The following is a 24,490-nucleotide window of genomic DNA, read 5'->3' as shown; positions in this document are numbered from 1 at the left end:
GACAGCCACTGTCATTTGTGTTAAGCCATATACTATGGTTTACAATGTGTGAATACCCAGCCAGTTGTAACTCATTAAACAAATCATGCTAAAGTAAAATACAGTTTATATAAAAGTTATGGTGAAACAGGAAACAACCTAGACTGTCCTTCATGGGTTATTTTGCACACAGGCCTCCAACATGGATTTGATGGATAGATATTTAATAGATATTTTGATGGAAGAAATCAGTGAAGGGGACAATTGCTTTTAAATCACAGCAGGGTACAGCATGTAAACATTGTAAAAGAAAACTGGGATTGCATTTGTATGACACAGTAAGCTAAATTTAATTCACACTATTGAGTCTAGACTATTAGCTTCAAGAAGCCAATAGCAAAAAATACTGTTTAGCCTGAGGGAAAAAAATAAACACATGTACAAACTCTTTCAGAAATACACAAATATGAAGATAGGTTTTAAATATGAAAACAGATTTTGTAGTTCTGCTTCAAAATAGAAAATCCTTCATGAAAAAAGATGTGAAATTACTGCAACCTGCCTTCTACATTGGGCCGCCCTTGAAGACCACCTGGAAGCTGCAGCTGGTCCAGAATGCAGTGGTGTGGGCAGTTACAGGGACACCTAAGTACGCCCATGATACACCTGTGTTCTATGAGGCGCACTGGCTCTCAGTGTGCTTTCGGATGGAATTCAAGATGCTGGTTGTCACCTATAAAGCCCTCCATGGCATGTGGCCAGGTTGTTTGTGGGACCGCCTCTCCTCAGTTGTTTCTAGCATTCCACTAGGTCCAACAGAGGGGCATGCTCTGGATCCTTTCCATTAAAAAAATGTCATTCTATGAGGACTCCGAAGCATGCCTTTTCTCTCGCAACACCTACCTTCTGGAATACCATCTACCAACCCACCCAAATAAGATTGGCCCCAACCCTGCTGGCCTTTTGTAAAGTATTGAAGACCTGGATGTGCTCCAGGGCCTGGAGGATTGGGAGGTTAGATGGTCCACTGAGAGGTCTCTGTCTATTGTTGGGTTCATCCTCAGTGACCATTGTTGGATTTTTATTCTTTGCTAATATTGTTTTTTATTATTTACCATATTGTTAGTCACCTAAAGATGCATTCACAAGATGGGGCAGCCATGTAAATCGATTTAGGAAGGAAGGAAGGAAGGAAGGAAGGAAGGAAGGAAGGAAGGAAGGAAGGAAGGAAGGAAGGAAGGAAGGAAGGAAGGAAGGAAGGAAGGAAGGAAGACAAATCTTTGTCTATTATGTATGTGGGGAGGGTACAATTCATAAGACAATTTGTGGACATTTTGCATTTTTCATATTTCACATCACAGAAAAGCATGAAAAATATATTCCAAGATACAAACATATTTTCAAAATTTCATTTCTGAAATTTACTGCATTATACACATGCGCCATTATCTCTGAACCTCTTAAACATCTGTACATGCATTTACATCTACTGTATGTTGATCAGTGCTCATGTTCTAAGCCAGTTTGGATGACATTCATATTTGCAACTATAATATTCTAATACTAACTTTAAAATGGCACATTCTGAAGTTGAATGGCTCTATAAAGGAACTTTTGTAAGCAGCAACAATGTTTCCAGAAACATATATGCACAACTTACCATATAATGAATTACTCTGAGGTTGTTCTCTGTACATTGCCAAGGGCATTCATTCTTTAAGAGGATGGAATTATAATAATAATGAACAAACACATTTTTTACTGAGGTGAAGTAAAAACAGCTGTCTCTATAACCACACAAAAGTGTTTTCCATTAATAAGCCCACAACCAGTACAAAACTGAAAAAAAGAATGCCAAACAGAAAACCACAGGCCATTCAGAAGTGACTCCCCCAGAAAACATAATTAAAAACAGCAAAAAATGATTCAGTGACAGGAACAATGATAGGCATTTATTAATTCCACACACACTTAAAAACAGTCTTACCTTCATGCATTTCATGTTCCTCTGAAAGCAAATGGTAGCAGCAACCCACACTGCAAACGGCCTTGATTTCAGGTACAGCATTAAAAAGTCTCAGTGTGCTTGGAGCTAGATCACCACAGGTATGCAGACCCACAATTACACAGTCCTAGAATAGGAACCAAAACACAATTCAAACCAGGATATGAGGGTTGAATGCAGCACATATGCTAATAATTGTCATCATACATACCATCATAGCAATCTTGGACTATGATCAGTAAATTATGAACCCAAGAAAAATTGTAGCCCCATGCGTTTAAGAAGAGAGATACACTACTCTTCCATTCCTCTCTAATCCATGGGCGTAATAGAATAGAAAATTAAAATTCCTTGCGGAGCCTCTACCATGGGAGGTGGCTTTGTTGACAGGGTAAGAGCAGAGTTTAGAAGACTGAATCAGGCATGACTTTGCAAAATTAATCTTCTGACCACAAATAAAGCCAAAAGTAAACAATTGATTCAGAAACCAATAAAGAGTCTATATTATTTAATATAAAAGTACAGGTAGATCTCGCTTACCAACTGCCTCATTCAGCAACCATTCGAAGTTATGACAGTGCTGAATAAATAACTTTATGACCAGTGCCTGCATTTACAACCTTCACAGTGTCCCTCATTAGTCAGTATACGTTGTCCTGTGCCTGACCTGTTTTTCTTTTTTCCCCCCTTGCAGAGTGGAGAAATTGGAGATGAAGGGATTACAAGAGAGTAAGCCAGCACACAATGGGGAATACACACAGAAAGGAATGCGCTGGCACCAGCACCCCCAAGCATGCTTGGGGTTGGAAGTTGTATGCTATGCAAACAGCCCAGTGTACTCTCCATTGTGTCCCTACTGCTCTCTTGTAATCCCTTTCTCTCCAATTTTTCTGCTCTGCTGGGGAGGGTGCAAGAATAAACCAGCTGAGGCACAGGAGAGTTTGCCTACAGAAACCACTCCCTTCCCCCCCCCCCAGAGTGGAGAGATTGCTTAAACAAGTGGGGGGAACGTTAAAAAAAAAAAAGTGATTTCTTCTGTTCCTGACCTGTTTTTTCTTTCCATCCCCCGCAGAGCGCAAAGATTTGAGAAGTGATTTTAAGAGAGCAAGCAGGCACACAATGGGAAATACACTGGCCTGTTTGCATAGCATGCTCGCAACTTCCAGCCCCAAGCATGCTTGGGGGTGCCAGGGCCAGCACAATGCTTTCGATGTGTAATCACCATTGTGTGCCTGCTTACTCTCTTATAATCCCCTCCTCTCCAATGAATGTAAATACAAACATTCTTCCTAATTATCCCAGTGCTGGGGTGAGCATTCCAAAGGGTGGAGGAGCGGGGAAAAGGAAAGCAGTCAGTTATGTGACATCCCACTTAGTGGCCACTTTGCTTAACAACAGAGCTGCCGGTCCCAATTGTGGTCGCTAAACAAGTAAACTACCTGTATTACTTTTTATATGCAGAATCACTGCATATTAAGTTCATGTTTTTCACACTAAAACTTGATGTTAGTCAAAAACTTAAGATCTGCAGATTGCATGGAAGAATGGGATAGAATGGAGAATTATCCTCCTCCTGATAGAAGTTTTATAGCTACTCTCTCTCTCTGCCAATCTGACCAGTTCCATTAACTAGATGGTAACTTATTTCTTGATTTTGTTATCTGGCTTTCCAAATATTGTTAAACTTCCTTCACATTATGTCTAAAACGCAAGAATCTGAAGCAAGGGCTGTGCTATATACAATTTTTGCAAACATATCACTCCTAGAATTTGTTTGGTAGAGTCATTGTTTAATTACGTATCCTAATTTATAAATGTAAACATTCTTCTTGTCATAACAAACTAAACTTCATTCATACATTTTACCCTTGCCTCTCCCTATTGTCTCGATCCTCTCCTTCCTGCCCTTCTTCATACAAAGTTTGATTAAAAGAATCTATTCGGGACTTATTTTTGTATACATTAGTATACTGTGCTATAGTTGTTATTAATATGAAATGTTTATATTAACAACAAAATTGTTAAATTTCAACATTTTCAAAAAGAACAGAAATATTATGAAAATGCAGAAGTTTTAACAAAAGGAATTTTTAGTCATATATATATATATATATATATATATATATATATATATATATAAACACATACACATACATACATAGTGGGGCAAAAAAGTATTTAGTCAGCCACCAATTGTGCAAGTTCTCCCACTTAAAAAGATGAGAGAGGCCTGTAATTTTCATCATAGGTATACCTCAACTATGAGAGACAAAATGGGGAAAAAAATCCAGAAAATCACATTGTCTGATTTTTAAAGAATTTATTTGCAAATCATGGTGGAAAATAAGTATTTGGTCAATATCAAAAGTTCATCTCAATACTTTGTTATATATCCTTTGTTGGCAATGACAGAGGTCAAACATTTTCTGTAAGTCTTCACAAGGTTTTCACACAGTTGCTGGTATTTTGGCCCATTCCTCCATGCAGATCTCCTCTAGAGCAGTGATGTTTTGGGGCTGTCGCTGGGCAACACAGACTTTCAACTCCCTCCAAAGGTTTTCCATGGGGTTGAGATCTGGAGACTGGCTAGGCCACTCCAGGACCTTGAAATGCTTCTTACGAAGCCACTCCTTCGTTGCCCGGGCGGTGTGTTTGGGGTCATTGTCATGCTGAAAGACCCAGCCACATTTCATCTTCAGTGCCCTTGCTGATGGAAGGAGGTGTTCACTCAAAATCTCACAATACATGGCCCCATTCATTCTTTCCTTTACACGGATCAGTCATCCTGGTCCCTTTGCAGAAAAACAGCCCCAAAGCATGATGTTTCCACCCCCATGCTTCACAGTAGGTATGGTGTTCTTTGGATGCAACTCAGCATTCTCTCTCCTCCAAACACAACGAGTTGAGTTTAGACCAAAACATTCTACTTTGGTTTCATCTGACCATATGACATTCTCCCAATCCTCTTCTGGATCATCCAAATGCTCTCTAGCAAACTTCAGACGGGCCCAGACATGTACTAGCTTAAGCAGGGGGACACGTCTGGCACTGCAGGATTTGAGTCCCTGGCAGCGTAGTGTGTGATGGTAGCCTTTGTTACTTTGGTCCCAGCTCTCTGCAGGTCATTCACTAGGTCCCCCCGTGTGGTTCTGGGATTTTTGCTCACCATTCTTGTGATCATTTTGACCCCACAGGGTGAGATCTTGCATGGAGCCCCAGATTGAGGGAGATTATCAGTGGTCTTGTATGTCTTCCATTTTCTAATTATTACTCCCACAGTTGAGTTCTTCACACCAAGCTGCTTGCCTCTTGCAGATTCAGTCTTCCCAGCCTGGTGCAGGTCTACAATATTGTTTCTGGTGTCCTTCGACAGCTCTTTGGTCTTGGCCATAGTGGAGTTTGGAGTGTGACTGTTTGAGGTTGTGGACAGGTGTCTTTTATACTGATAACAAGGTCAAACAGGTACCATTACTACAGTGGAGGACAGAGGAGCCTCTTAAAGGAGTAGTTACAGGTCTGTGAGAGCCAGACATCTTGCTTGTTTGTAGGTGACCAAATACTTATTTTCCACCATGATTTGCAAATAAATTCTTTAAAAATCAGACAATGTGATTTTCTGGATTTTTTTCCCCATTTTGTCTCTCATAGTTGAGGCATACCTATGATGAAAATTACAGGCCTCTCTCATCTTTTTAAGTGGGAGAACTTGCACAATTGGTGGCTGACTAAATACTTTTTTGCCCCACTGTGTGTGTGTGTGTATATATTTATTTTATATATATGATTTTTCCCTTTTTTATTATTTTTATATAACTCAAGGCAACATACATACCTAATACTCCTTCCTCCTCCTATTTTCCCCATAACAACAACCCTGTGAGGTGAATTGGGCTGAGAGAAAGGAACTGGCCCAAAGTCACCCAGCTCGCTTTCATGACTAAGGCAGGGCTAGAACTCACAGTCTCCTAGTTTCTAGCGTTGTGCCTTAACCACTAGACCAAACAATATTTCTGATATATAAAGCATACAATTTTATATAGACCATATCTACATGCTTCAGTTTAAAGAACAGTGTATCAAGGAAAATGGATGCCAGATAAATGTAATTATTAATCCAAACCACCTTAACTAACTCTCTCTCTCTCTCCCTCTCTCTCTATATGCAAGTTTACTACGCCACTTTTCAACAATAATGGTATCCCTGTAAATACATTTTATCTTGTATTTCCTCTATGCTCTTACAGAAAAGCACAGTCTTGGTTCAATGTTTTTCAATTCACACTCCAAAATCAGATTAAATAGCTCAAACTAGAACAACAAAATAACCTCCAGATCTCCAACAATATCGCGTAACTCTGTTTCTGCAGTAATGAACGATGTCAATGGAGAATATATGTTGGCTTCTTTTGACCGGCTGGCTTTGGCTTTCAAAGAAGCCACCTTCCTTTGTTCTTTCTCTTCTTCACAGAGCTCTCTACAATTTCTTCTGGGTGAACAATCCATTTCTACAGCATCAGCAGGCAGAATATTTAGAAATACATTTTCTGGTATGTTGTTCTCAATGAGTTGTACCTGAGCCTCAGGGTTGAGTTCATATTGTTTTTTAGTAATGCATATATTGGGATCTGGGCTAAGTTCAGCTGTTTCAAAAGCAACATCTGGAACAGCCACTCGGACCTGGCTCTCAAGACTGTTATTAGTTCTTAAGGGCTTTTCACTGGTGTTTGCTTTACATTTCTCTTTATCTTGTTCTGCCCTTTTCTTTGCTTCTTCCAATGCTTGGCCTCTGACATTTTCTCCCGCACGTCTTTGATAGGCTGTCCAATGTTTCTTTAATTTCCTGTTCCTTTCATTAGCTCCGTGGGTGTTTGTGTTTGAAGAATCAATTCCATAAACCTTTAGATTATACTGCAATGACAAGAAAGAGCTCAGGTAACCTTTTCCAGAACCCAGGTCAATCACCTAGAATGTAAATAAGAAGAATTGTTAAAAAGTAGCAGACACCAATTCTAAAACTTAGCATAAATGTATCATGATGGTAATAAGAAAAAAAGCACAGTTATTGAAGTTATGTTACCATTTTTATATTTCCCTAGAGTTTTAACAGATGGCAATGTTTGGATGATAAGACCTTATATTAATAAACTATAAATGAGCCTTGTGCACCCATATTTTTACTCCTCCTTTTTTGCACTCCGTGTTCAAGCCAGCAACATGAATTCCAGAATCCTGTTTTATCTGATCACAGAAAATGATAGTTACTGACCAGAATAGGAAGCCAAGTCAGGCTTCAGATCTGGACGTGGGACAGAAACTCTGTTGATCATTTTTGTGGAAGAGCTGAAGGAACAGATCTGTAACCTGAAGGTTTTTCTGAACTCACAGTTCCTCCTTGAACAGCAAGTGAAAGGCATTGCCAGGAAAGTCTTTGTCCAGTTTTGGTGTCTATCACTGATGCTCTTTTCATCTCATGCTTGGATTACTGTAATGCTTTCTACTTGGGGCTGCTTCTGCAGGGTATTCCAAAATTAAAGTTAATACAGAATACAGAAGCCAGTAAGTAATACAGAATATTCAGTATTCAGTAAGTAAGAACTGCTTCAGCCGGATTATCACCTATATAGTGGACACTGCATTGGCCAGAAATAAATTTCTGGGTACATATCAAAGCACTGGTTAAGTGTTTTATGGTTTGAGTTGTTATCTGCAGGACCATCTCCTCCAAATGGAATTTGTCCATTCTGTACACATCAGCCAAGGAGGCATACTGAAAATCCAGCCCCAGCGTGAAGCTAAAGGGATAAGCGTTTAAAAACAAGCCTTCTCTATAGCTATCCCAGCCTTATGTAACAGCTTGTTCCTGAGGTCAGGCTGGCCCTCTCTCTTTAAAGTTTTGGAAATGAGTAAAGACACTTTTCTGTTGAACATGTGGGGCAAAGGTGGGATATATTTAGGGCTGTGGTCTCCCAGGCAAATTTTTATTTTTAAAAAAATTTCTGGTTTTAAGGCCCAAATCTGGTAGCTCCACTGAATGTTCATCTTATGTACAAAGGCCTGAGAAAGGAGAAAAAACACTTATGTCTTTTAACAAGCACTTTCTCTTTAAAATATGTAAAATTCATAGAAAATACTACTATCTCAGATAGAGACAAAATAAATTTCAACAGGTTTAGGTTTCAACAATAATTGTGTATGTTTTTACTACAATGACCTCTTAAAATGAGGTTAAAGTATTGGTAAATTTCACAGCAAAGGACCAAACTTAAAAATTTTATTGCAGGCTATTTTTTCTTCATTTTTATTGTTATTATTGCTTAAGTTTTTATAAAATTCTAATTTAAGAATCTCTGTGGATTAGTCAACAAGAAACCTGTTAATAAAGCATTTTTTTTAAATCCAACACATATATTTACTAGGTATGACTGGGATGTAAGTGAGAAACATAACAGAGCTGACAATTTCTGAAATATGAGATGACTAACTTCCTCTTAGCATTTCAATGGCCTATCATGAGTTGACCTTTAGGATGGAGCAAGCAGATATGCATTAGAATGACATGCATCTTATTCCACTCCAATTCCACAGTATATAAATAATCTCTAGATATGATTGAATTCACTGAAGCCAATTTTTTTCTCCCTTCTTTTCTGTATATGTTGTATATTAAAATGAGCTTTATGCTTCCTATTCTCCTATGACTACATATTATTACAAAGCATTATTCAATATAGGTCTGAAGGCATTTCCTTTAGTACAGCAGTTATTCAAGGACTTTTCCTCTGATTTCTTGCCATGTTTTTTGTAACACAACTAATTATCAGTCATTGTTGTTAACTGCTCGGCTGTTAGGCAGAACCAAATCAAGGACAATGCCAATTCCTACATGCTACAAAAGGGGTTCATATCAGGCAAGACTCTGGTCCACCTAATATCTCGACTCTGATACGCACCTTTGTTTGCAGAAAGACACAAATTATCATCCATATCCTTTAAAACACTCAAAACTGCCACTGAATGCACAGTATTGTGAAATGCTTTGTTGATAAAGCATCAATGGATCTTATTCTTGAAGGTTTTTTTGCCACTTGGTAAAGACAGTTCTACTTTAACAAACCTTTTCTGCATCCTGAATATATCCTACTGTATTTAAAACCTATGTTTTAACTTGGTTCTCTGTTGTTGTTAAATGTATTTGATGATGCTGTGATTTGAAGTGCTGTGAAATGTGTTCAGTAGTGCATGGGCACTAGACGGCTGAAACATTATTTTTATCAGGCTTTCTCCCCACTAGATGATTGGGGCATAGTGCTCTTTAAACACACCCAGTTGTGCTACCAGGCTATCAGAGTCAACTTTCACAGAGAAATCAGAAAAGCCTAAAGTGCTAAAGGATGAGATTTGATTTTAATCACCCAAGCAATATTGTACATTTGACATAACTTCCTATAATTTGGGTAGATAGATAAAGCTAAGGGCAATATAAGTCCTTTTGCTGAACTAGAAACTCTTAAAAAAGCACCCTTAAGATCCCTATTGCTGTAAACACTGTGCTGCTTTTTTATAGATCTATACTTAGATTACATTTGGCACTTTCCAATGAGAAGGACTGAAAAATCTAATATAAAGCTGCCTTTTTCAGTTTATTAAAACAAAAACAATAATTTTTAAAACTAAAGAAATGGTTTCCCTTATAATCAGAACATTTTTTCATGTTAGTATGATTATTATGATTTTGAGGCAAAAATACAGTATCACAGAGTGACTAACTAAACAGCCTACATCTCATATTTAGTGCCATACTGTAGATAGTTTTGGTAATAATCAGTAGTCAAATCTAAGATGGCACTTCTATATACTTTTGCCATGAGAGGGCCCTACTAAAGTCAATGATTCTTAATTTGAAGTAGACAGATATAGAATTGCCTTAGAAGTTATTTTACCACTTCTTATAATATCTTACCAGAAATAACATCTGGAATTAAGATTCTGAAAATGCCACCTATAGCCTAGTATCATCTAAGGAGGTCATACCAAAACTTGTTTTGCTTTCGTGCACTCTTCCTATCTATGCTCTGAAACATGTCAATTATGAATACTTATAATAGTACTAAATATACTGTTCAGAAACATTTACTCTTATCATACAGTTTTGTTCACTGGCAACCAACTCTTAGTTATCAAATATATATACATACATACATACATACACACACACACACAGGTAGTCCTCATTTAGTGACTGCCTCAGACAGCAACCATTTGCAGTTATGATGGTGATGAAAAAGTAACTCTGCAACCAGTCCTCACATTTACAACCTTCACAGGTTTGTAAAATAAAGGAAAGCTGAAGTAAGATCATAAGCACAGTCACAGTTTCACTTAGCACCCCTTCACTGAACAACCGAATTGCTGGTTCCAACTGTGGTTGTTAAATGAGGTCTACCTGAACACACAAACATGCTTATACTTACTCTTTATCTTAGCCTCCTCTATGTGTACGGAAAACAACGCCAAATATAATTTTCTTTAGATTAACTTAAATGATAGGGAAAATTTCCTTCAATTCACATTTAATAAAAATTTATCTCATTCACATTTCTAAGATTTCTAGCTTCTGACTCTTTAACTGGGTATTGATTAACCTTGTTTCTTAAATGGAAAAAAGCAAATCTAGAACAAAGTCTAATTTGATACTGTCATCTTCCTCAACAGGCAATAGCATCTCCTATAGCACCTCCAAGCCTTTGGAAGGAATTGAACCTAAAAGGGATAAGATAATAAAGATTCTTACCTGGTTTAAGCCATAATATTTTGCAATGCCATCTACTAAATCTGACATCAGTTGTACTTCATGTGACTTCTTATTATTCATAAAATTATCTGTTTTCATTTCTACCTCTGAACAAAAAGAAGTATGTAGTTAAACTTAAGGATCTGGAGAAACATGTTTTATTTTGTAACTCATAAAGATCACTAAAAATAACATTACATGTACATCTTATTTACAAACGATGGCTATGCCCAGATAAATAAGTTGAAATGCTCTGAGTCAATATAACAATATATTCGCTATGCAATGGATTCTGATTCTGATACATGTTTGCTTCCAAAGACCTTAAATAACAATGCAGGCTCGCATGACTCATACTTAAACTCTATCCGTGAGCCGTAGAGATAACATTATATATCATCACTTGATTTGCCTTCATAGGCTAGAACAACCAGACTGATGCCAACTCATATGAATACCATATTGTTCCTTTTGTCCTATGTAAGTGAAGGTCACTGAAGAGACAGGGAGAAAAAACAGAGGCAAAGATGACAGCATGTTTCAAGTCCCAAGGTTGCATCCTCTCATTTGAAGCATATGCAAAACGTTTCTGTGTACTTGTTTAGAGCAAGAATAATATTCAAGGAGTACTGAATACTTCCGGGAAAACAAAATGGAAGTTCTTTCCAAAATAACTGTTTCTTTAATCAAGTATTAAAACTACTTCACATGGAAACCATAAGCTGGAAATCCATGTGGTGCCAAAACAGCCCTTATTCTTTATCATGACTTTGGCAAGGTGAACATGTCACAAATTTCATTTCTGCAGAATCCCTTGGATAAAAAGACAACTGGAAATTTCTTACAGCAATTTCTCTGTTTAGATTTTCCAGCGGTGGCAGAAAAGATTATTAACATTTGTTAATAATGAAAAAATCAAGAGTAGCAGCCCTTCTATAGGAAAGAGTCATGTCTTCTTTCTGCACTTTTTAAACAGTCTAGCCATCTGTTAAAAAATTGATTTTCAGACCATAAACGCTAGGAAAAAGATCCCCCAAATGTCTCATTTCAAAGCACACTGAGAATTGAGTTATATCATTATATAATTTTAAAACTCCCTTTTCCAAACAGACAAAGGGAAATAAAAATTAACACAGCATCTAAACAGTTACCTATTCCTTAGACTTAACTTGAATCTCAAAACAAAGCGCTGTCCTCCTTTGGTCCTGGACCTTCCCCAGCTTTGTGATGTAATTCCAACCATTTGTCAGAGCTGTTGGGGAAATAGCACACTCTCCTTTTTTTCTCAGCTCAGGCACAGAAACCTCTTGTTCCATGTTCCCAGAGTACTGCTGCTGTCTTTTAAAAGAACATTTTTTCCCTACCTATCTCTAAGAGGAAGGGCATAGACTAGAGAATTTCCTCAGAGTATGGGTAAGCCCACACCTGAGAGAAAATATATATTCAGTTTATATTCAAACTCAAATGCTGTCTGGCATTTATACTGGGAGATTGCGATAATGTGAATGCTGTCTGATTGTTCACGGCAATAAAATATTTATTTATCCACAGATCAGAATAACATGAGAAAACATGGTTTCTCAGCATGGGCTTTGATTGCATTCGCTACAATCAAACTCATCTTGAAATTTATGGAAGCAACCAAAGAAAACTACCGCGTGAAATTTGGGAGAGGCCTTTCTTCAACAGGAACGAAATAAGTTATATCGGGCATTGTTTTTTTAAAAAAATCTTACTCATCCTAAAATACAACTAATAAAATTTAAATTAGTAAAATAAAATAAGAAGCATTAATAATATTTGAACACATCATGACAATCATATTACTCATTTACCTGGAATAACCCTGACTGCATGCAGTGGGACATTCATATGATTGAATGTGAATGATAAATAGATATTTGGATTTGGATTGCTGAGAGAATAAAGACACAAACTAAGGAATATCGCACAACTTGCAAAAAAGAAAATAATTGGTTTTTAAGGAAAAAACTTTACAAATATAAAGAACAATACGCCAAGATTATTAACTTACTCGAACTTGACTGCTGTTTTCTGTTCAGTGCTTCAAGTATCTGTTCTAAGGAGATGCACACTCCAAGATTCGGCATTGAATAGTATTTAGCAGCTAGAGCAAAAGCCTGGACATTAATCAGCCTCTGAGTTTTTTTACAGAACATGTTGTAAAATTCAGAGCTATCTGTGTGGAAAAACAGGAAACAGTTTATAATAATGAAAAAGCAGATTTTATCACATCAATAGTCAGGAATTCTAATACAGCTTTCACAGAACTCACTCCTATGGACCCTAAACACAAAAAGAGCATATCTAGTATACATAACTGATATGAGCTCCCGTAAGGTTTAGTAGCTATTTAGGAAAAACACATTAGCAAATAAAAGAAAGAAAATAAAAAATAACATATATTCAAGGATACAGTCAATTGTCTGTCATTTTATCTTATTTCTATATGCACATTAGGCAGATAATTTAGAATTAGAAAAACTGACGTTATAAATTGCTTTTTAGAATACGTTCCTATAATTTAAATATTTTATGTTCACTTAATAAATAACAAGTTCTCTTTCTGGTTTATCATGAAGAGATATTATCCTATGAATGTCCTTGCTGTGCATTAAGTGGAGCAGAATCAGTTGAGACTACTAGAACTTGCATATCAATGAAAAGCAAGTATATAACAATTCTTCTGTAACTTTAGAATGATGAACATCGTGAACAATATTTTTTAGTGAAACTTAATATGGGTTTCTTTTTGCTTTCCAAAAAAAAGTACGATATTCAACAACGTTCAGTTTTAATTTACTAACATAGCTAAGGATATTTTAATTTACATCTATTAGATTGTGCAGCACCTCAGATTTGAATGTAAAAATATGCTTCATATGTGCACAGGGCACAAATGTACCACTTGTCTGAAATTTGTTAAACCAAATGCATCTTTTCCAGGCATCATATGGCAGCTGCAGAGCTGCACACACTAAAGCACATTTTTGCCTTTGAACACACGGCATAACCCCATCTATAACACCTTCTAGACTAAAACAGAAATCTAAACTAGAAGCTACACTGAAAATAACCTCTTAATGATGTGGAGGTGTTTATTTTTCAGCTATAAAAAGAGAAAAAAGGTTGGCCTCAAAAGGCTACACAAATCAACCATGTAAGATGGTTGTTTTAACCACTACATCCAAAGAGAAATCAATCTCACCAGCATAGGACTATATTTAAAATTAATTAAATTTTAAAGTTAATATTTAATATCCAAAATGCTTTCCAGAAACTTGGAAAAGTCAAAGTTCAGTTCCTGAATTGACCATAGATCCATCTCCTTTGTACATCAAAAGAGAAAAAGTAAATGAAGCAAAGACTTTAATCAACCGTGACCTTTAGGCTACAACCTTTTATGCACCAAAGTGCTGGGAGTGTATGTCACTAAACCAAGTGGGACTTATTCTGACCAAACCTGGAGGACTGTTTTGTAAAATGTGCATAATACACCTGCAGAGAAGCCAAGTCAAAAGAAAAGCTACAAAAATGAAAAAAGAATATGGAAGTTGTCAATCTCTGTATTTAAAAAGAAAGACTTCTGTAATTCACATTGGCAATGAAGTAGCCTGGAAAAATCAGAAAAAAACAGATTTTATTTAATAACCTATCCTCTTTTCTTTAAAAAACAGAACAGTGTATGAAACTCCCAAATGTTATTTTCATTTATAAATGTTTTAGTAGTAATAATATTAAACTTGTATGCCACTTGACTCTTAATGACTCTGGGAAGTTCATAACAATTAAACAAAGAAATTACAATCAAATTACAATTTGATTACAATTACAATCTAGTACAGAAATTAGATAATAAAAGTTACCTATAAATTCACTATGCAGTATACATGATGTAAGAGAAAAAATTAACAGGATATCAAAAGAAACAGAAGTGATTTAATAACTACTTGTTTAAGTTATAAAAGACTGAATTATCTGTTAGAATGGCTGCTACTGGAAACAGGTCTGGGGGGGGGGAGCGTCCTAGAGCAATTTATCTCAGAGTAAAGCATCTTTAGCTATACTGTGCATCCTTATATTTTTACCTGAATAATATAAAAATCCACAAACCTATCCCACATGTCAGATAGATGGATGGATGGATGGATGGATGGATGGATGGATGGATGGATGGATGGATGGATGGATGGATGGATTTATTTTGTGGGGGTCAGGGGTGGGAAAGTATAATACTATATATGATGAAGCTGTGAGAAAAGCAGGAATGAAGATATTTCAATCTTCTTTCTCTTTTAGGGAAATGGTACTTTGGTACTGGAATTCCAAATGAATACTCAATATTCATTTTAACATATGCATTCTGTAAACAATACTGTACTAATAAACTAAATAAAGCAGGGAGATTACCTTGGCATGTTAAATCAGCTTTTATTTATCTGTTTATTATATTTGATTTATATCTTGCCTTTATTTTCTACATTTCAAGGCAGGGTGCAGAATGCTGCCTCCTATTTATCCCACAACACAACCCTATGAGGTGGGTTGCAGCTGAGAGCAAGTGACTTGCCCAAAGATACCTACCAATAATATTCCTAGCTCTGCCTCAGAAACCATCATTTTAAATATATTGTTATTATTTATTAAATTTTTTTATCTGGGTCACCTATAATCCATGCTCTGTTGATGAAAAGGAACTGTATGTATTGGGACTGCAGGCATACTGAAACTAAGCAGGTCTATTCAAAGTGGGGAGTGGGGGAGAGAAACAGTGACTGCCTAGGAACCTCTGAGTTCCCTAAAATAATATTTTTCAACCTTAGCAACATTAAGATGTGTGGACTTCAACTCCCAGAATTCCCCAGCCAGCATAGGAATTCTGGGAGTTGAAGCCCACATCTCTTAGTTGCCCTGGTTGAGAAACACCGCCCTCAAGGATGAGCGCTGTGGCGGCAGTAACATTTTCTATCAAATTTTCGTGGACCGAAGGAGCAAATCCTGATTCCAGATGATGAAGTAGGAAAAGATGAGGATGCCGGCAAAGTTGAGAGAAGGCAGAGAGACCGGATAGCACAGATGGAAGAGGATGCTGGGCCTATTTTGAGAAGGAACGAGGCGGCGCGTGTCTCTTAACGCTCCAACTCCGCCCCGGCCAGCGCGCGCCCCGAAGGCGGCGTTCTGCTCGAAGAGCTTTCCAGACGGTGGCTCTTACCGGCGACTTCCTCCAAGGGGCGCTGCGGAGTCGGCTCTGCCAGGAGGTGCTGCAGCCTCTCTCCGCTTAGCGTGCCCAACACCGTTTCGGGAGGTAGAGCTACGAACTTCTCCCAAAGCCCCCTCGTATAAAACTCCACCGTGTGGGTCTGGCACAGCGGAAGTCCCCACCGGAGAAACTGTGCTACTGCCTTTACTCGCGCGGTTACCGTCTCCGCAGAAGGCTCTGGCGGCAAGAGGTAATTCTCCCGGGTGGAGCCCGGCGAGGCTTCCCGAGGGCACCTCGACATGGTGGGCCCGTAGCAGAAACTGCGTGCCAATCATCGAGGAGGAAACGCTGGCAGAGAGCACCGATAACTCAGCATCGATGGGGCTGCTTTTCGCCCCTCTCTCCCCGCTCCGTGCCGCTCGATCTTTCTTCCCAGACAAAGTGAATCAAGCGCCGAACAAAGCCATTTCTGCGTCCTTCCCAATTGGACGACCCTGCAGCTGAAAAGGTGACGAGGACGCCTATTGATGACATAGCAACGTGCGACGAAGCTGAACAGATTGCGTGATGGCGCCGGTTGGGAAGAGGAGAATATCTCCGGGCTTCAGTAGAAATGGAGGCAAGGAGAAGGCGCCGACTGGTCTGAGTCGGAAGCAGCCCTGGAGACGGGACACGCGTCAGTTGAGGGGAAGCCTCCAGGAGGGTATGAGCCTCGCAGACGAAGGGGAAGGGATGTCATAATGGTTTCTTTGCAGTATGGTCTCTTGATCTCTTACTTTTTTCCATGACGCCCAGCTAGGCAGCAGAGGTAGCCGAACTTGACTGATCTCAGAAGAAAGCAAAGACCTCAAAAGAAATCAAAGACGGGCCAGACTATGAAACTGAACACACCACACACGTATCCTGGAAGAGAACAATCATTTCTGTTTTTTTGCTGTTGTGGCAAAAAAAAAACAGCTCCAATAGCTGGAGATCGTTTTATTAGTACAAAGCTGGCTGGTTACAGTAATTCAGTGATGTCTTGTAAGAACAAGAGCCACATGGTTTCATAAAATAGGTATGACAGTTTGAGCATGCATATACATGCAAAAGATCTCAGCTGCATTAAAAAACGTGTTTTACTGCTAAGGAAATTAATGAGGAAAAAGACAGCCAAAAAGGGAGACACAGTTGTCCTTTATGGTGGGAAAACATTATCCAGCCATATTTCTAGAAGAGACAGTCATTTTTTTTTACACTTTTTCAACATATTTTAACATACAGATGTTTAATTTTCATTTCAACATTACTGATAAAGGGGATATAATCTAACAAATATGCACCATTTAAATTTTGTAGTCTATGGTGTAATTCAAACAACCATAAATGCAAATTTCACATGTGGAAACAGTACAGCCCTACATTTATCACTTTCTCAAATACCTTAAATTAGAATCAGATGCACCAGATCAGATGCAAATAGTTAGAATACTGTTAGAGAGGATCTGGGAAGAACCTGTCTTATTTAAACCACAGACATTTCACTTGATTTGCTCTTTGTTGTTGTAGTGTGTGGTATCACCATAGTTAGATTGAAGGAACTGAGGCCTTCAGAAAGAAGGTTATAGATGCCTGTGAGTCTGAGAAGGGATTTAAAAAGATCACCAAACAGTTGGATATCGATCATTCCCCTGTCTTGAAGATCATCTACAAGTGGAGAAGATTTTGAACAACTGCCAACTTGGCCAGGCCATCCCAGCAAGTTCAACCCAAAACAGAATGGAAGATGCTGAAAGAAGTCTCTAAGGAATCCAGAATGTCATCACATGACCTACAGGTAGCTCTGATGTTAAAGGGCATGAGTCTAAAATTAGAAAAAATGTGCATAAATGCCAGAAGGAAACCTTTGCTGCCAGAAAGATCATCAGGGCAAAGATCAGGACTTCTGAAACAATGTGCTTTGGATAAATGAGGCAAAGATAGAATTATTTGGCCACAAGACTAGTAAACATGTTTGGCAAAAACCAAAGACAACATTTCACCTGAAGAACCTGATGCCAACTCTGAAGCTTGGTGGTGGAAATGTTATGGTTTGGGGATACTTTGCTGTATCAGAGGCCTGGGCAGCTCACATCAAAGAATCCACTATGAATTTTTCATTGTACCAGTGGGTGCTTGAAAATAATGTGAGACCATCTGTCAGAAGATAGAAACTCAGCTGAAAGTGAACCTTGCAACATAACAATAACCTAAATATTCCAGTATATCCATCAAGGAATGGCTGGGAAAAACAAGAAAGAAATGGAGGGTTCTGGAATGGCCAAGTCAAAGCCCAGATCTAAATCACATCAAGATGTTGTGGGGTGATTTGATACACTGCATGCAAGAAACTGCTCAAACATCACACAGCTGAAAAAATTCTACATGGAGGAATGGGAAAAAATTCCAGTCAATGTCAGGGGCTGGTAGACAGTTATAAGAAACACCTACTTGAGGTTGACAAAGAGGGCAATACCAGGTATTAGAGTCAAGGGTGTATTTACTTTTTCCACAGAAGGAAATAGCAAATCAGTTAATTTTTTGTGAAACAAATGATTGCAAAGACAATTTTTATAGGTTTTTTGTTGTTCATTTAAATCACTTTTAGATACTGTTTCAATGAAGACAAAATATGATATGTCCACATATGCTAAAAAAGAAAAAAAAACTTTACATGGGTGTATTTACTTCTTCAAATGATGGTAGCAGCTTTGATATACAACTTAGCCAAGGCTCTAATTGTTATCTAACAAGCCAACATTGCATTTACAGACAGAAAAGATAAGGGAGTATGGCAACATATATCCTTGAGTCCTATCCCCTCTCAGGGTATAAACTTTGTAACCAATTAGTCACTACCAGGTACAGATTGGCATAATAATGTAATTTAATTTTTAAGTATGTTACATGAGAGGTACATGTTTCAAGAGAGGTACATTCATTAAAAAGTATTTAATATTTTTGTCTTATGCTTTTAGGTCAAGGCTTTGCCATTTGGAGAAAGCGAAAGATTCAACGTGACTACAAAAAGTTACTTAAAAAGGAAAGAAATGTGAATTCTCAAAATAATGTTGGGTATACTGAAGATTATCCAGAACATCTGAAGCATCTTTATTTAGCTGAAGAGGAAATGCTTCAGAAACAGCAGAAACCTAAACATAAACCAGTAGTACTTGAAGAGAAAGATACTGTAACTTCAGGGTAAGAATACTCGTTTTCTTAATGGTAAAATTGCTTTTAGCTCTGTTCCCCAGAAAAGTTACAATAACTAAATAAGGTACTTGGAGGGAGACAGATGATAATCTAATAACCTTTTCCATTCATCCACAGGTTTTCAGTCAATGAATCAAAGTTGTTAACTGCTTAGATGATATAACTATTAAACCAAAGGTATATTTTAATTGCCAGTATTCTTGTTTAACACAGGAGCAATGTGATTCAAAGAAAACTTAAAGCAAAAACTTCAAACCAGAAAGCAAAAGAGGATTATGAGAAAATAAAGGCTGAACGAAACAAGAAAAAGGAGGTATGTAACTTTTAAATAAAGTCTTTGTGTTTAGGCTATATCTTGGCTTGGTTTTAAGTTTTACATAGACAGTTACTTACTGAATTCAGTGCTGCTGATCCCTTTTGAAAATGTATAGGACTATATAGTCTTAAAAGCTGACCATCTCATTTTTAAACTGACATTCCATGCCTCTCACCTTAGAATATTTGTGTTTTTTCAGTACAAGTTTATATAGTAGAAGCTTATATTAATACTTGCAGGTTCTGTCCTGTCAGTAAAATGAGAGAGGCATTCAGAGTGTATCATGAGCGCTGATGAATGTCATCACTTTCTGTTTTATAAATATAGTTGCAAAGACTGATACAGCCTACATAATGTCAAATAACTCTAGAAACTATGAGGAGTGAAATAAGTGTATGTCTTAATGATTCCAGACTTTCATTTCAGGCAGCCAAAAAAAGGAGAGAAGAAAGAGAGAAAGCTCAAAAGCTCTACAAGCAGAAGAAAATGGAAACATACAAAATGTTAAGTAAAAGGACTAGAAAAGGACAACCAAATCTAAATTTACAAATGGAATATCTTCTTCAAAAAATTGAGCAAAAAGCATAACTTGTCAGATATTTTTTAACTATGGACACAAAAAAAGATAAGGTGAATTGGATAAGGACTTTTTTCTACAGTGGCCTGCCCTTTTAATTTTGCAGTGTCAGCTCTTACTAATGTTTATTAAGTTATAGTGAAAATATTTTTGCAAAATGAAATTTGCTTGCAAGAACTTTTAAAATTAAAAATTACAATCTGCATAGTCTTTCTATATTAAAATGTTCTTTTGTATTTTTAAAAAATTTAGCTAAACTTTCTGAACGTATGTTGTACATTTGTACTGTGACTTAAAACAGATCCCATTGCCTTAATACAATTTTTGAGTGGGCACGCACAGAATTGCATTGCTGTTTTTCAATCTAACTCATCTTTTGTTTACTAAAAGTTTGCAGCGTCTCCTTTTCCTCTGTACTCTGTTTTCTTGTGCATACATTGAAAAATTTACTTTAAATGACTATGGGCACAGTGTTCTTGGCATAACTTGATTAAATACAGAAATAGAAAGAGTTTGTTAAATGTTTACTGAATATTAAAATGTAATTAATCTGAAACATGAGCATATAACCATTTAGAGGAAAAATTGTTTTCAGAAATTTATAATTAAATTTTAGAAAAGCATATGGATATCTGGGATTAAGGGGATCTGGCAGGAACAGTGCAGGAAAAAAGTGTGTGTCTGTATGTGCATGTATATTTAGATATAGATAACATTCCAACACTGAAAACTATAATAAATGGTGTAGGAGTATCTTTAGCAATCAGTTGCCTGCATATTGACAGGTCAGTACCATTAAATACTTCATAGACAACCTTCACAGTGGCAGCAGAAGTACTTTTTTTATAACTTGCTCAAGAATTCTGTAATGAGTTGCAACCATTTAACACGTAAGTCCAGGAAACTGCCCCATAATTCTCTCATTCCATATCCTTTGGTGATATGTATCTGGGCCTATATCATATCGTTGCAGATTACTTGCTTCACGTTATCATAGTCTTCCACATCTATAGTTGACAAGCTAGAGTATGCTGTCAGTTCTTTACCAGTGAAGGTAGGTGCAATTCTTGCCACCCATTCCTGCTATGGACATCTACAGGATCTTCCAGATCTTTCACACTTAACAAAAAAATAAAATCTTCCTTTCTCAATGGATGGATTTTAATTTGCCTGGAGACATCTCTAGGCACAATAACTGCAACTAAGAAGTCCATGCTGTACTCCCCTTCATAGCTTGGATTAATGCCTGTGTTTGTCTGCCACGTTCCTTCCTATCCTTTTGTTGCTGCCTAAGCATTTCTTGGAACAGCAGCATCCACCATCACCCCCATCCTGTTCAGGTGGAGCTGGGATTCTCCCCCATCCCTTTCTGCTAGAAGGACTCTACCACTAGGTCCAACCATTCAGGGCTGCTCATCATCCAAACCTGCTCTAGCACCAGATCCTTCCTATTCTGAATTGGAACTATATCTAATACCAAACAGAGACTTCTCCCCACCCCCACTAATTCACTCAGTCTTTCATTAGATTAGTCATTAATTTTATACTGTCTGTATAAATAGCACAGTATGCTATATACCATGGGTGTCGCCAAATGGGATTATAGGTTTCAACCACTATCGCCCATCGTGGTGTCGGTCAAATGAGGCTTTCACAGAATGCTTTTCAGTAAGATGAAGAATGGATCAACTAGATTACCTGCGTTAGCATATCCATGCCACATCCAGCATTCTGATGTTCTGCTATGACAACAGTTTTTCTCAAGATCTGAGTCAGTATAACAATGCTAGATCTAAAATATAACTTAGCTTAACATGTACACATACAGCATGCATGAGGTAAGATCCTGTGTTCTTGGGCTTACAGAAGAAGCGAATGGTTGTTTGGATGGAACATTCTGAGTAACAATACATTTAGGTAATTTTTTGTTAATTGCCTATTGGATAATAAGAGAGAAAATATTTGCAGTACGAAGCAGTGCTTCAAACTACTGTTGCAATATAACCACATAAACATTTCAAGAAGGTAATGTAAAATGCAGATGTGCCATGCTCTATCTTTTGTTATAGGGCACCTATGCAGGTATCGACAGACTTCAGGCTTGTTAAATCAAGCCTGCTGGATCTTGAGGTTGCAATAAAACAACAGAACCAGGTACAGCATGCATACACTTAGGATGAAAGAACAGAATGTCTCTCTGTAAATTCTGAGCCAAGAATTTTACCTAGAACTGAATAGAGCTCAAAATTCTTTCTGTTACTGCCTAGGCCAAACTTTTTTTATTTCACCAAATTTAAATAAAAAGATTCAGAGGTATTTTATATCTGTTTGCTATCCTTCCTCTCATTTGTGCAATACAGAAGTACAAATAAGACAGAAGATTAGCCCAGCCTATCAGCATACTGTACCTGTATGGTACAGTAAAAACTACGCACCTTATTTTTTACCAAATTTTTTATATGCCTGTAGGATCTTTTCTTATTAATATGCACTGGCTACAGATATGTAATATGGATTGGCTGAATTCACATGTCATTCTATATATTTATACTGTTTGGATTGTGATTCCTGCTGTTACTGCCAAATACATGGTTTATGTACTGTGAACTTGTAAAATAAATGATCAAGGTCACTGCTAGATAGTCATTTAATTGCTTTAATTTAATTACAACAACACTTCATAAAAATGGTATTGTAATGTAACATTGTATTTATCCTAGTGCAGCAGGAGGAAATTTCTTCATCTTATAAGTACATGTTATAAATGTACTTTAGTTTTTATCAAGAAAACCCCACTGGGTGGAAGTATGGAGCTGAATTTCACCAGCAAAAATATGTTTGCACTCAATAGTTCAATAGAACTGATGTAATCAGAGTAAAAAAGATTTAGTTGTTGTCTTAAAGTATAGGAATTTTTAAAGAGCTTACATTTAACAAACAAGATACATTTTTAAAGGACTACCTAAAATTTTGTTTATCAGTGAGGTGTTTCTCTCTCAGATGCATCATGCTGTTACAGAATATAAATTGTTAGAGCTATGCAATGCTTCTGATTTGATGTCAAAAATGGGCTTGGAGCACATAGGGGTGTAAATATAGCATGTATGTGCAACTTTTTAAAGCAGCCACATTTTTAAACAATTGCAGACAAGTGCTATATTTGCACTCCCACATGCCCTGAAACATTTTCTGGGAATCACATCTAGAAGCATTGCACAGCCCTCTTAAACCTAATTTACAGTAAAAAAATAATATAGGAAATGGGGCTGGGAGCAGAGGTGAGCCTCCTTGGCAGTTTGTTTTCATTCTGTTCTTTTTTTTTAAGTGATGCATTGTTCTGTACAAGACATTGCACAGTCAATTTTTTTGTCATATCAATGCTTTCCAATAATGGAGTCATCTTCACCAACTAATACACCATAGCAAGTACATAGGACGATAAGTCAAATAGATGATCAACCATAGAATTCTCTGATTGTCACAAAGGTGGTTAATATATTCAAGGCCTGAATGACCCTTTTAGCAACTGCCTTTTCACAATAGCCATGGCAGGTAACTGATGATTGCTGGCAAGCTTAATACATCTCTGTGGACAGCAAAGACAACCGGGGCAAAGACTGAAGAACCAGTGAGTAGACTGGTTCTTCAGAATCTCTCTGGACAAGGAATGGATGGGATATCATCCACATGTGCTCCAGATGGCTGGTCCTTGTGAAGAGACTGCAGGATAGCAGTTTCCCATGGGTTTGAGTGCCAGGAGATGAAGGGATCAAACATCAAGCTCACAACTGCAGTGGACCCTTTTAAAGGACACTTAAGTTCACTAACTCTCAGGCCTAGCCCAAGGAACTCCAGAAAACCATGCAGATTCAGTTCAGCAATGTTTATTAGCTACAACCTCTATCAAGAATCTTCCCAGACTGAAACTCTGTTCCCACAGTAGCTGTGAAAACAGAGTGAATTCCTCAGGGAGGTGCCAGCCTCATCCTCTTATCTCTTCCTCGCCCTTCTGGAGACGAAAGAGGATGTTTGCCTCCCTGAGTGTGGCCTTCATAATTCCATTCCATCACACTAACCTTGCTTCTAATCACTTTTGGAATTTGCTTATCTAACTATCTTAAAGCTATTAGAGATCTTCACAATGATAAGTTCGAAAAGCCACCTGGTGAGTCTATCTTCTTTTCTGAACAAAAGAAAAATTATCTATAAGTTTAAAAACTTAAACAATTTGAAATAAATGGCACAAAGTTAAATAAGATTTTGAACCAAGAAAGTTATGAATGGATTAAGAGTCCAGACAAGTTTAGAATATTGAAACTTTTACTATAAGAATTTGGAACTAACTATATAAAATAAACAGCTTTTCATAG

General features: G+C 37.4%; 2 protein-coding genes across 4 annotated transcripts in view; one reads left to right on the top strand and one right to left on the bottom strand.

Moving 5' to 3' along the window:
• The window catches only part of METTL25 (methyltransferase like 25), a 39,525-nt gene extending 23,228 nt beyond the window's left edge, over positions 1-16,297 (bottom strand). For 2 of the 3 annotated variants that reach the window (XM_088141852.1, XM_007431290.4), the window contains exons 1-5: positions 16,009-16,297; positions 12,811-12,975; positions 10,776-10,882; positions 6,311-6,946; positions 1,967-2,111 (exon numbers count right to left, since the gene is read on the bottom strand). In XM_088141852.1, the coding sequence (XP_087997978.1) occupies positions 1,967-2,111; positions 6,311-6,946; positions 10,776-10,882; positions 12,811-12,975; positions 16,009-16,297 (1,342 nt within the window). The remainder of the gene's footprint in view (positions 1-1,966; positions 2,112-6,310; positions 6,947-10,775; positions 10,883-12,810; positions 12,976-16,008) is intronic. The other variant, XM_088141853.1, reaches the window with a different exon arrangement.
• A 190-nt stretch (positions 16,298-16,487) lies between these two features.
• Positions 16,488-20,936, top strand: CCDC59 (coiled-coil domain containing 59). Its single transcript, XM_007431289.4, has 4 exons — positions 16,488-16,699; positions 18,993-19,215; positions 19,441-19,540; positions 19,970-20,936. Exons 1-4 carry the CDS (start codon positions 16,564-16,566, stop codon positions 20,129-20,131), a joined length of 621 nt encoding a protein of 206 aa, XP_007431351.1. The 5' UTR covers positions 16,488-16,563; the 3' UTR covers positions 20,132-20,936.
• Positions 20,937-24,490: the final 3,554 nt, after the last annotated feature.

The sequence above is a fragment of the Python bivittatus genome, unplaced genomic scaffold (genome assembly GCF_059951505.1).
Source record: "Python bivittatus isolate LINGU-HERP-01145 unplaced genomic scaffold, Pbiv_v1 ctg000330_np1212, whole genome shotgun sequence".
NCBI classification, from domain to species: domain Eukaryota; kingdom Metazoa; phylum Chordata; class Lepidosauria; order Squamata; family Pythonidae; genus Python; species Python bivittatus.
The sequence above is the reverse complement of the archived record's forward strand: the minus strand, read 5'-3'. Positions and strand labels throughout refer to the sequence as shown.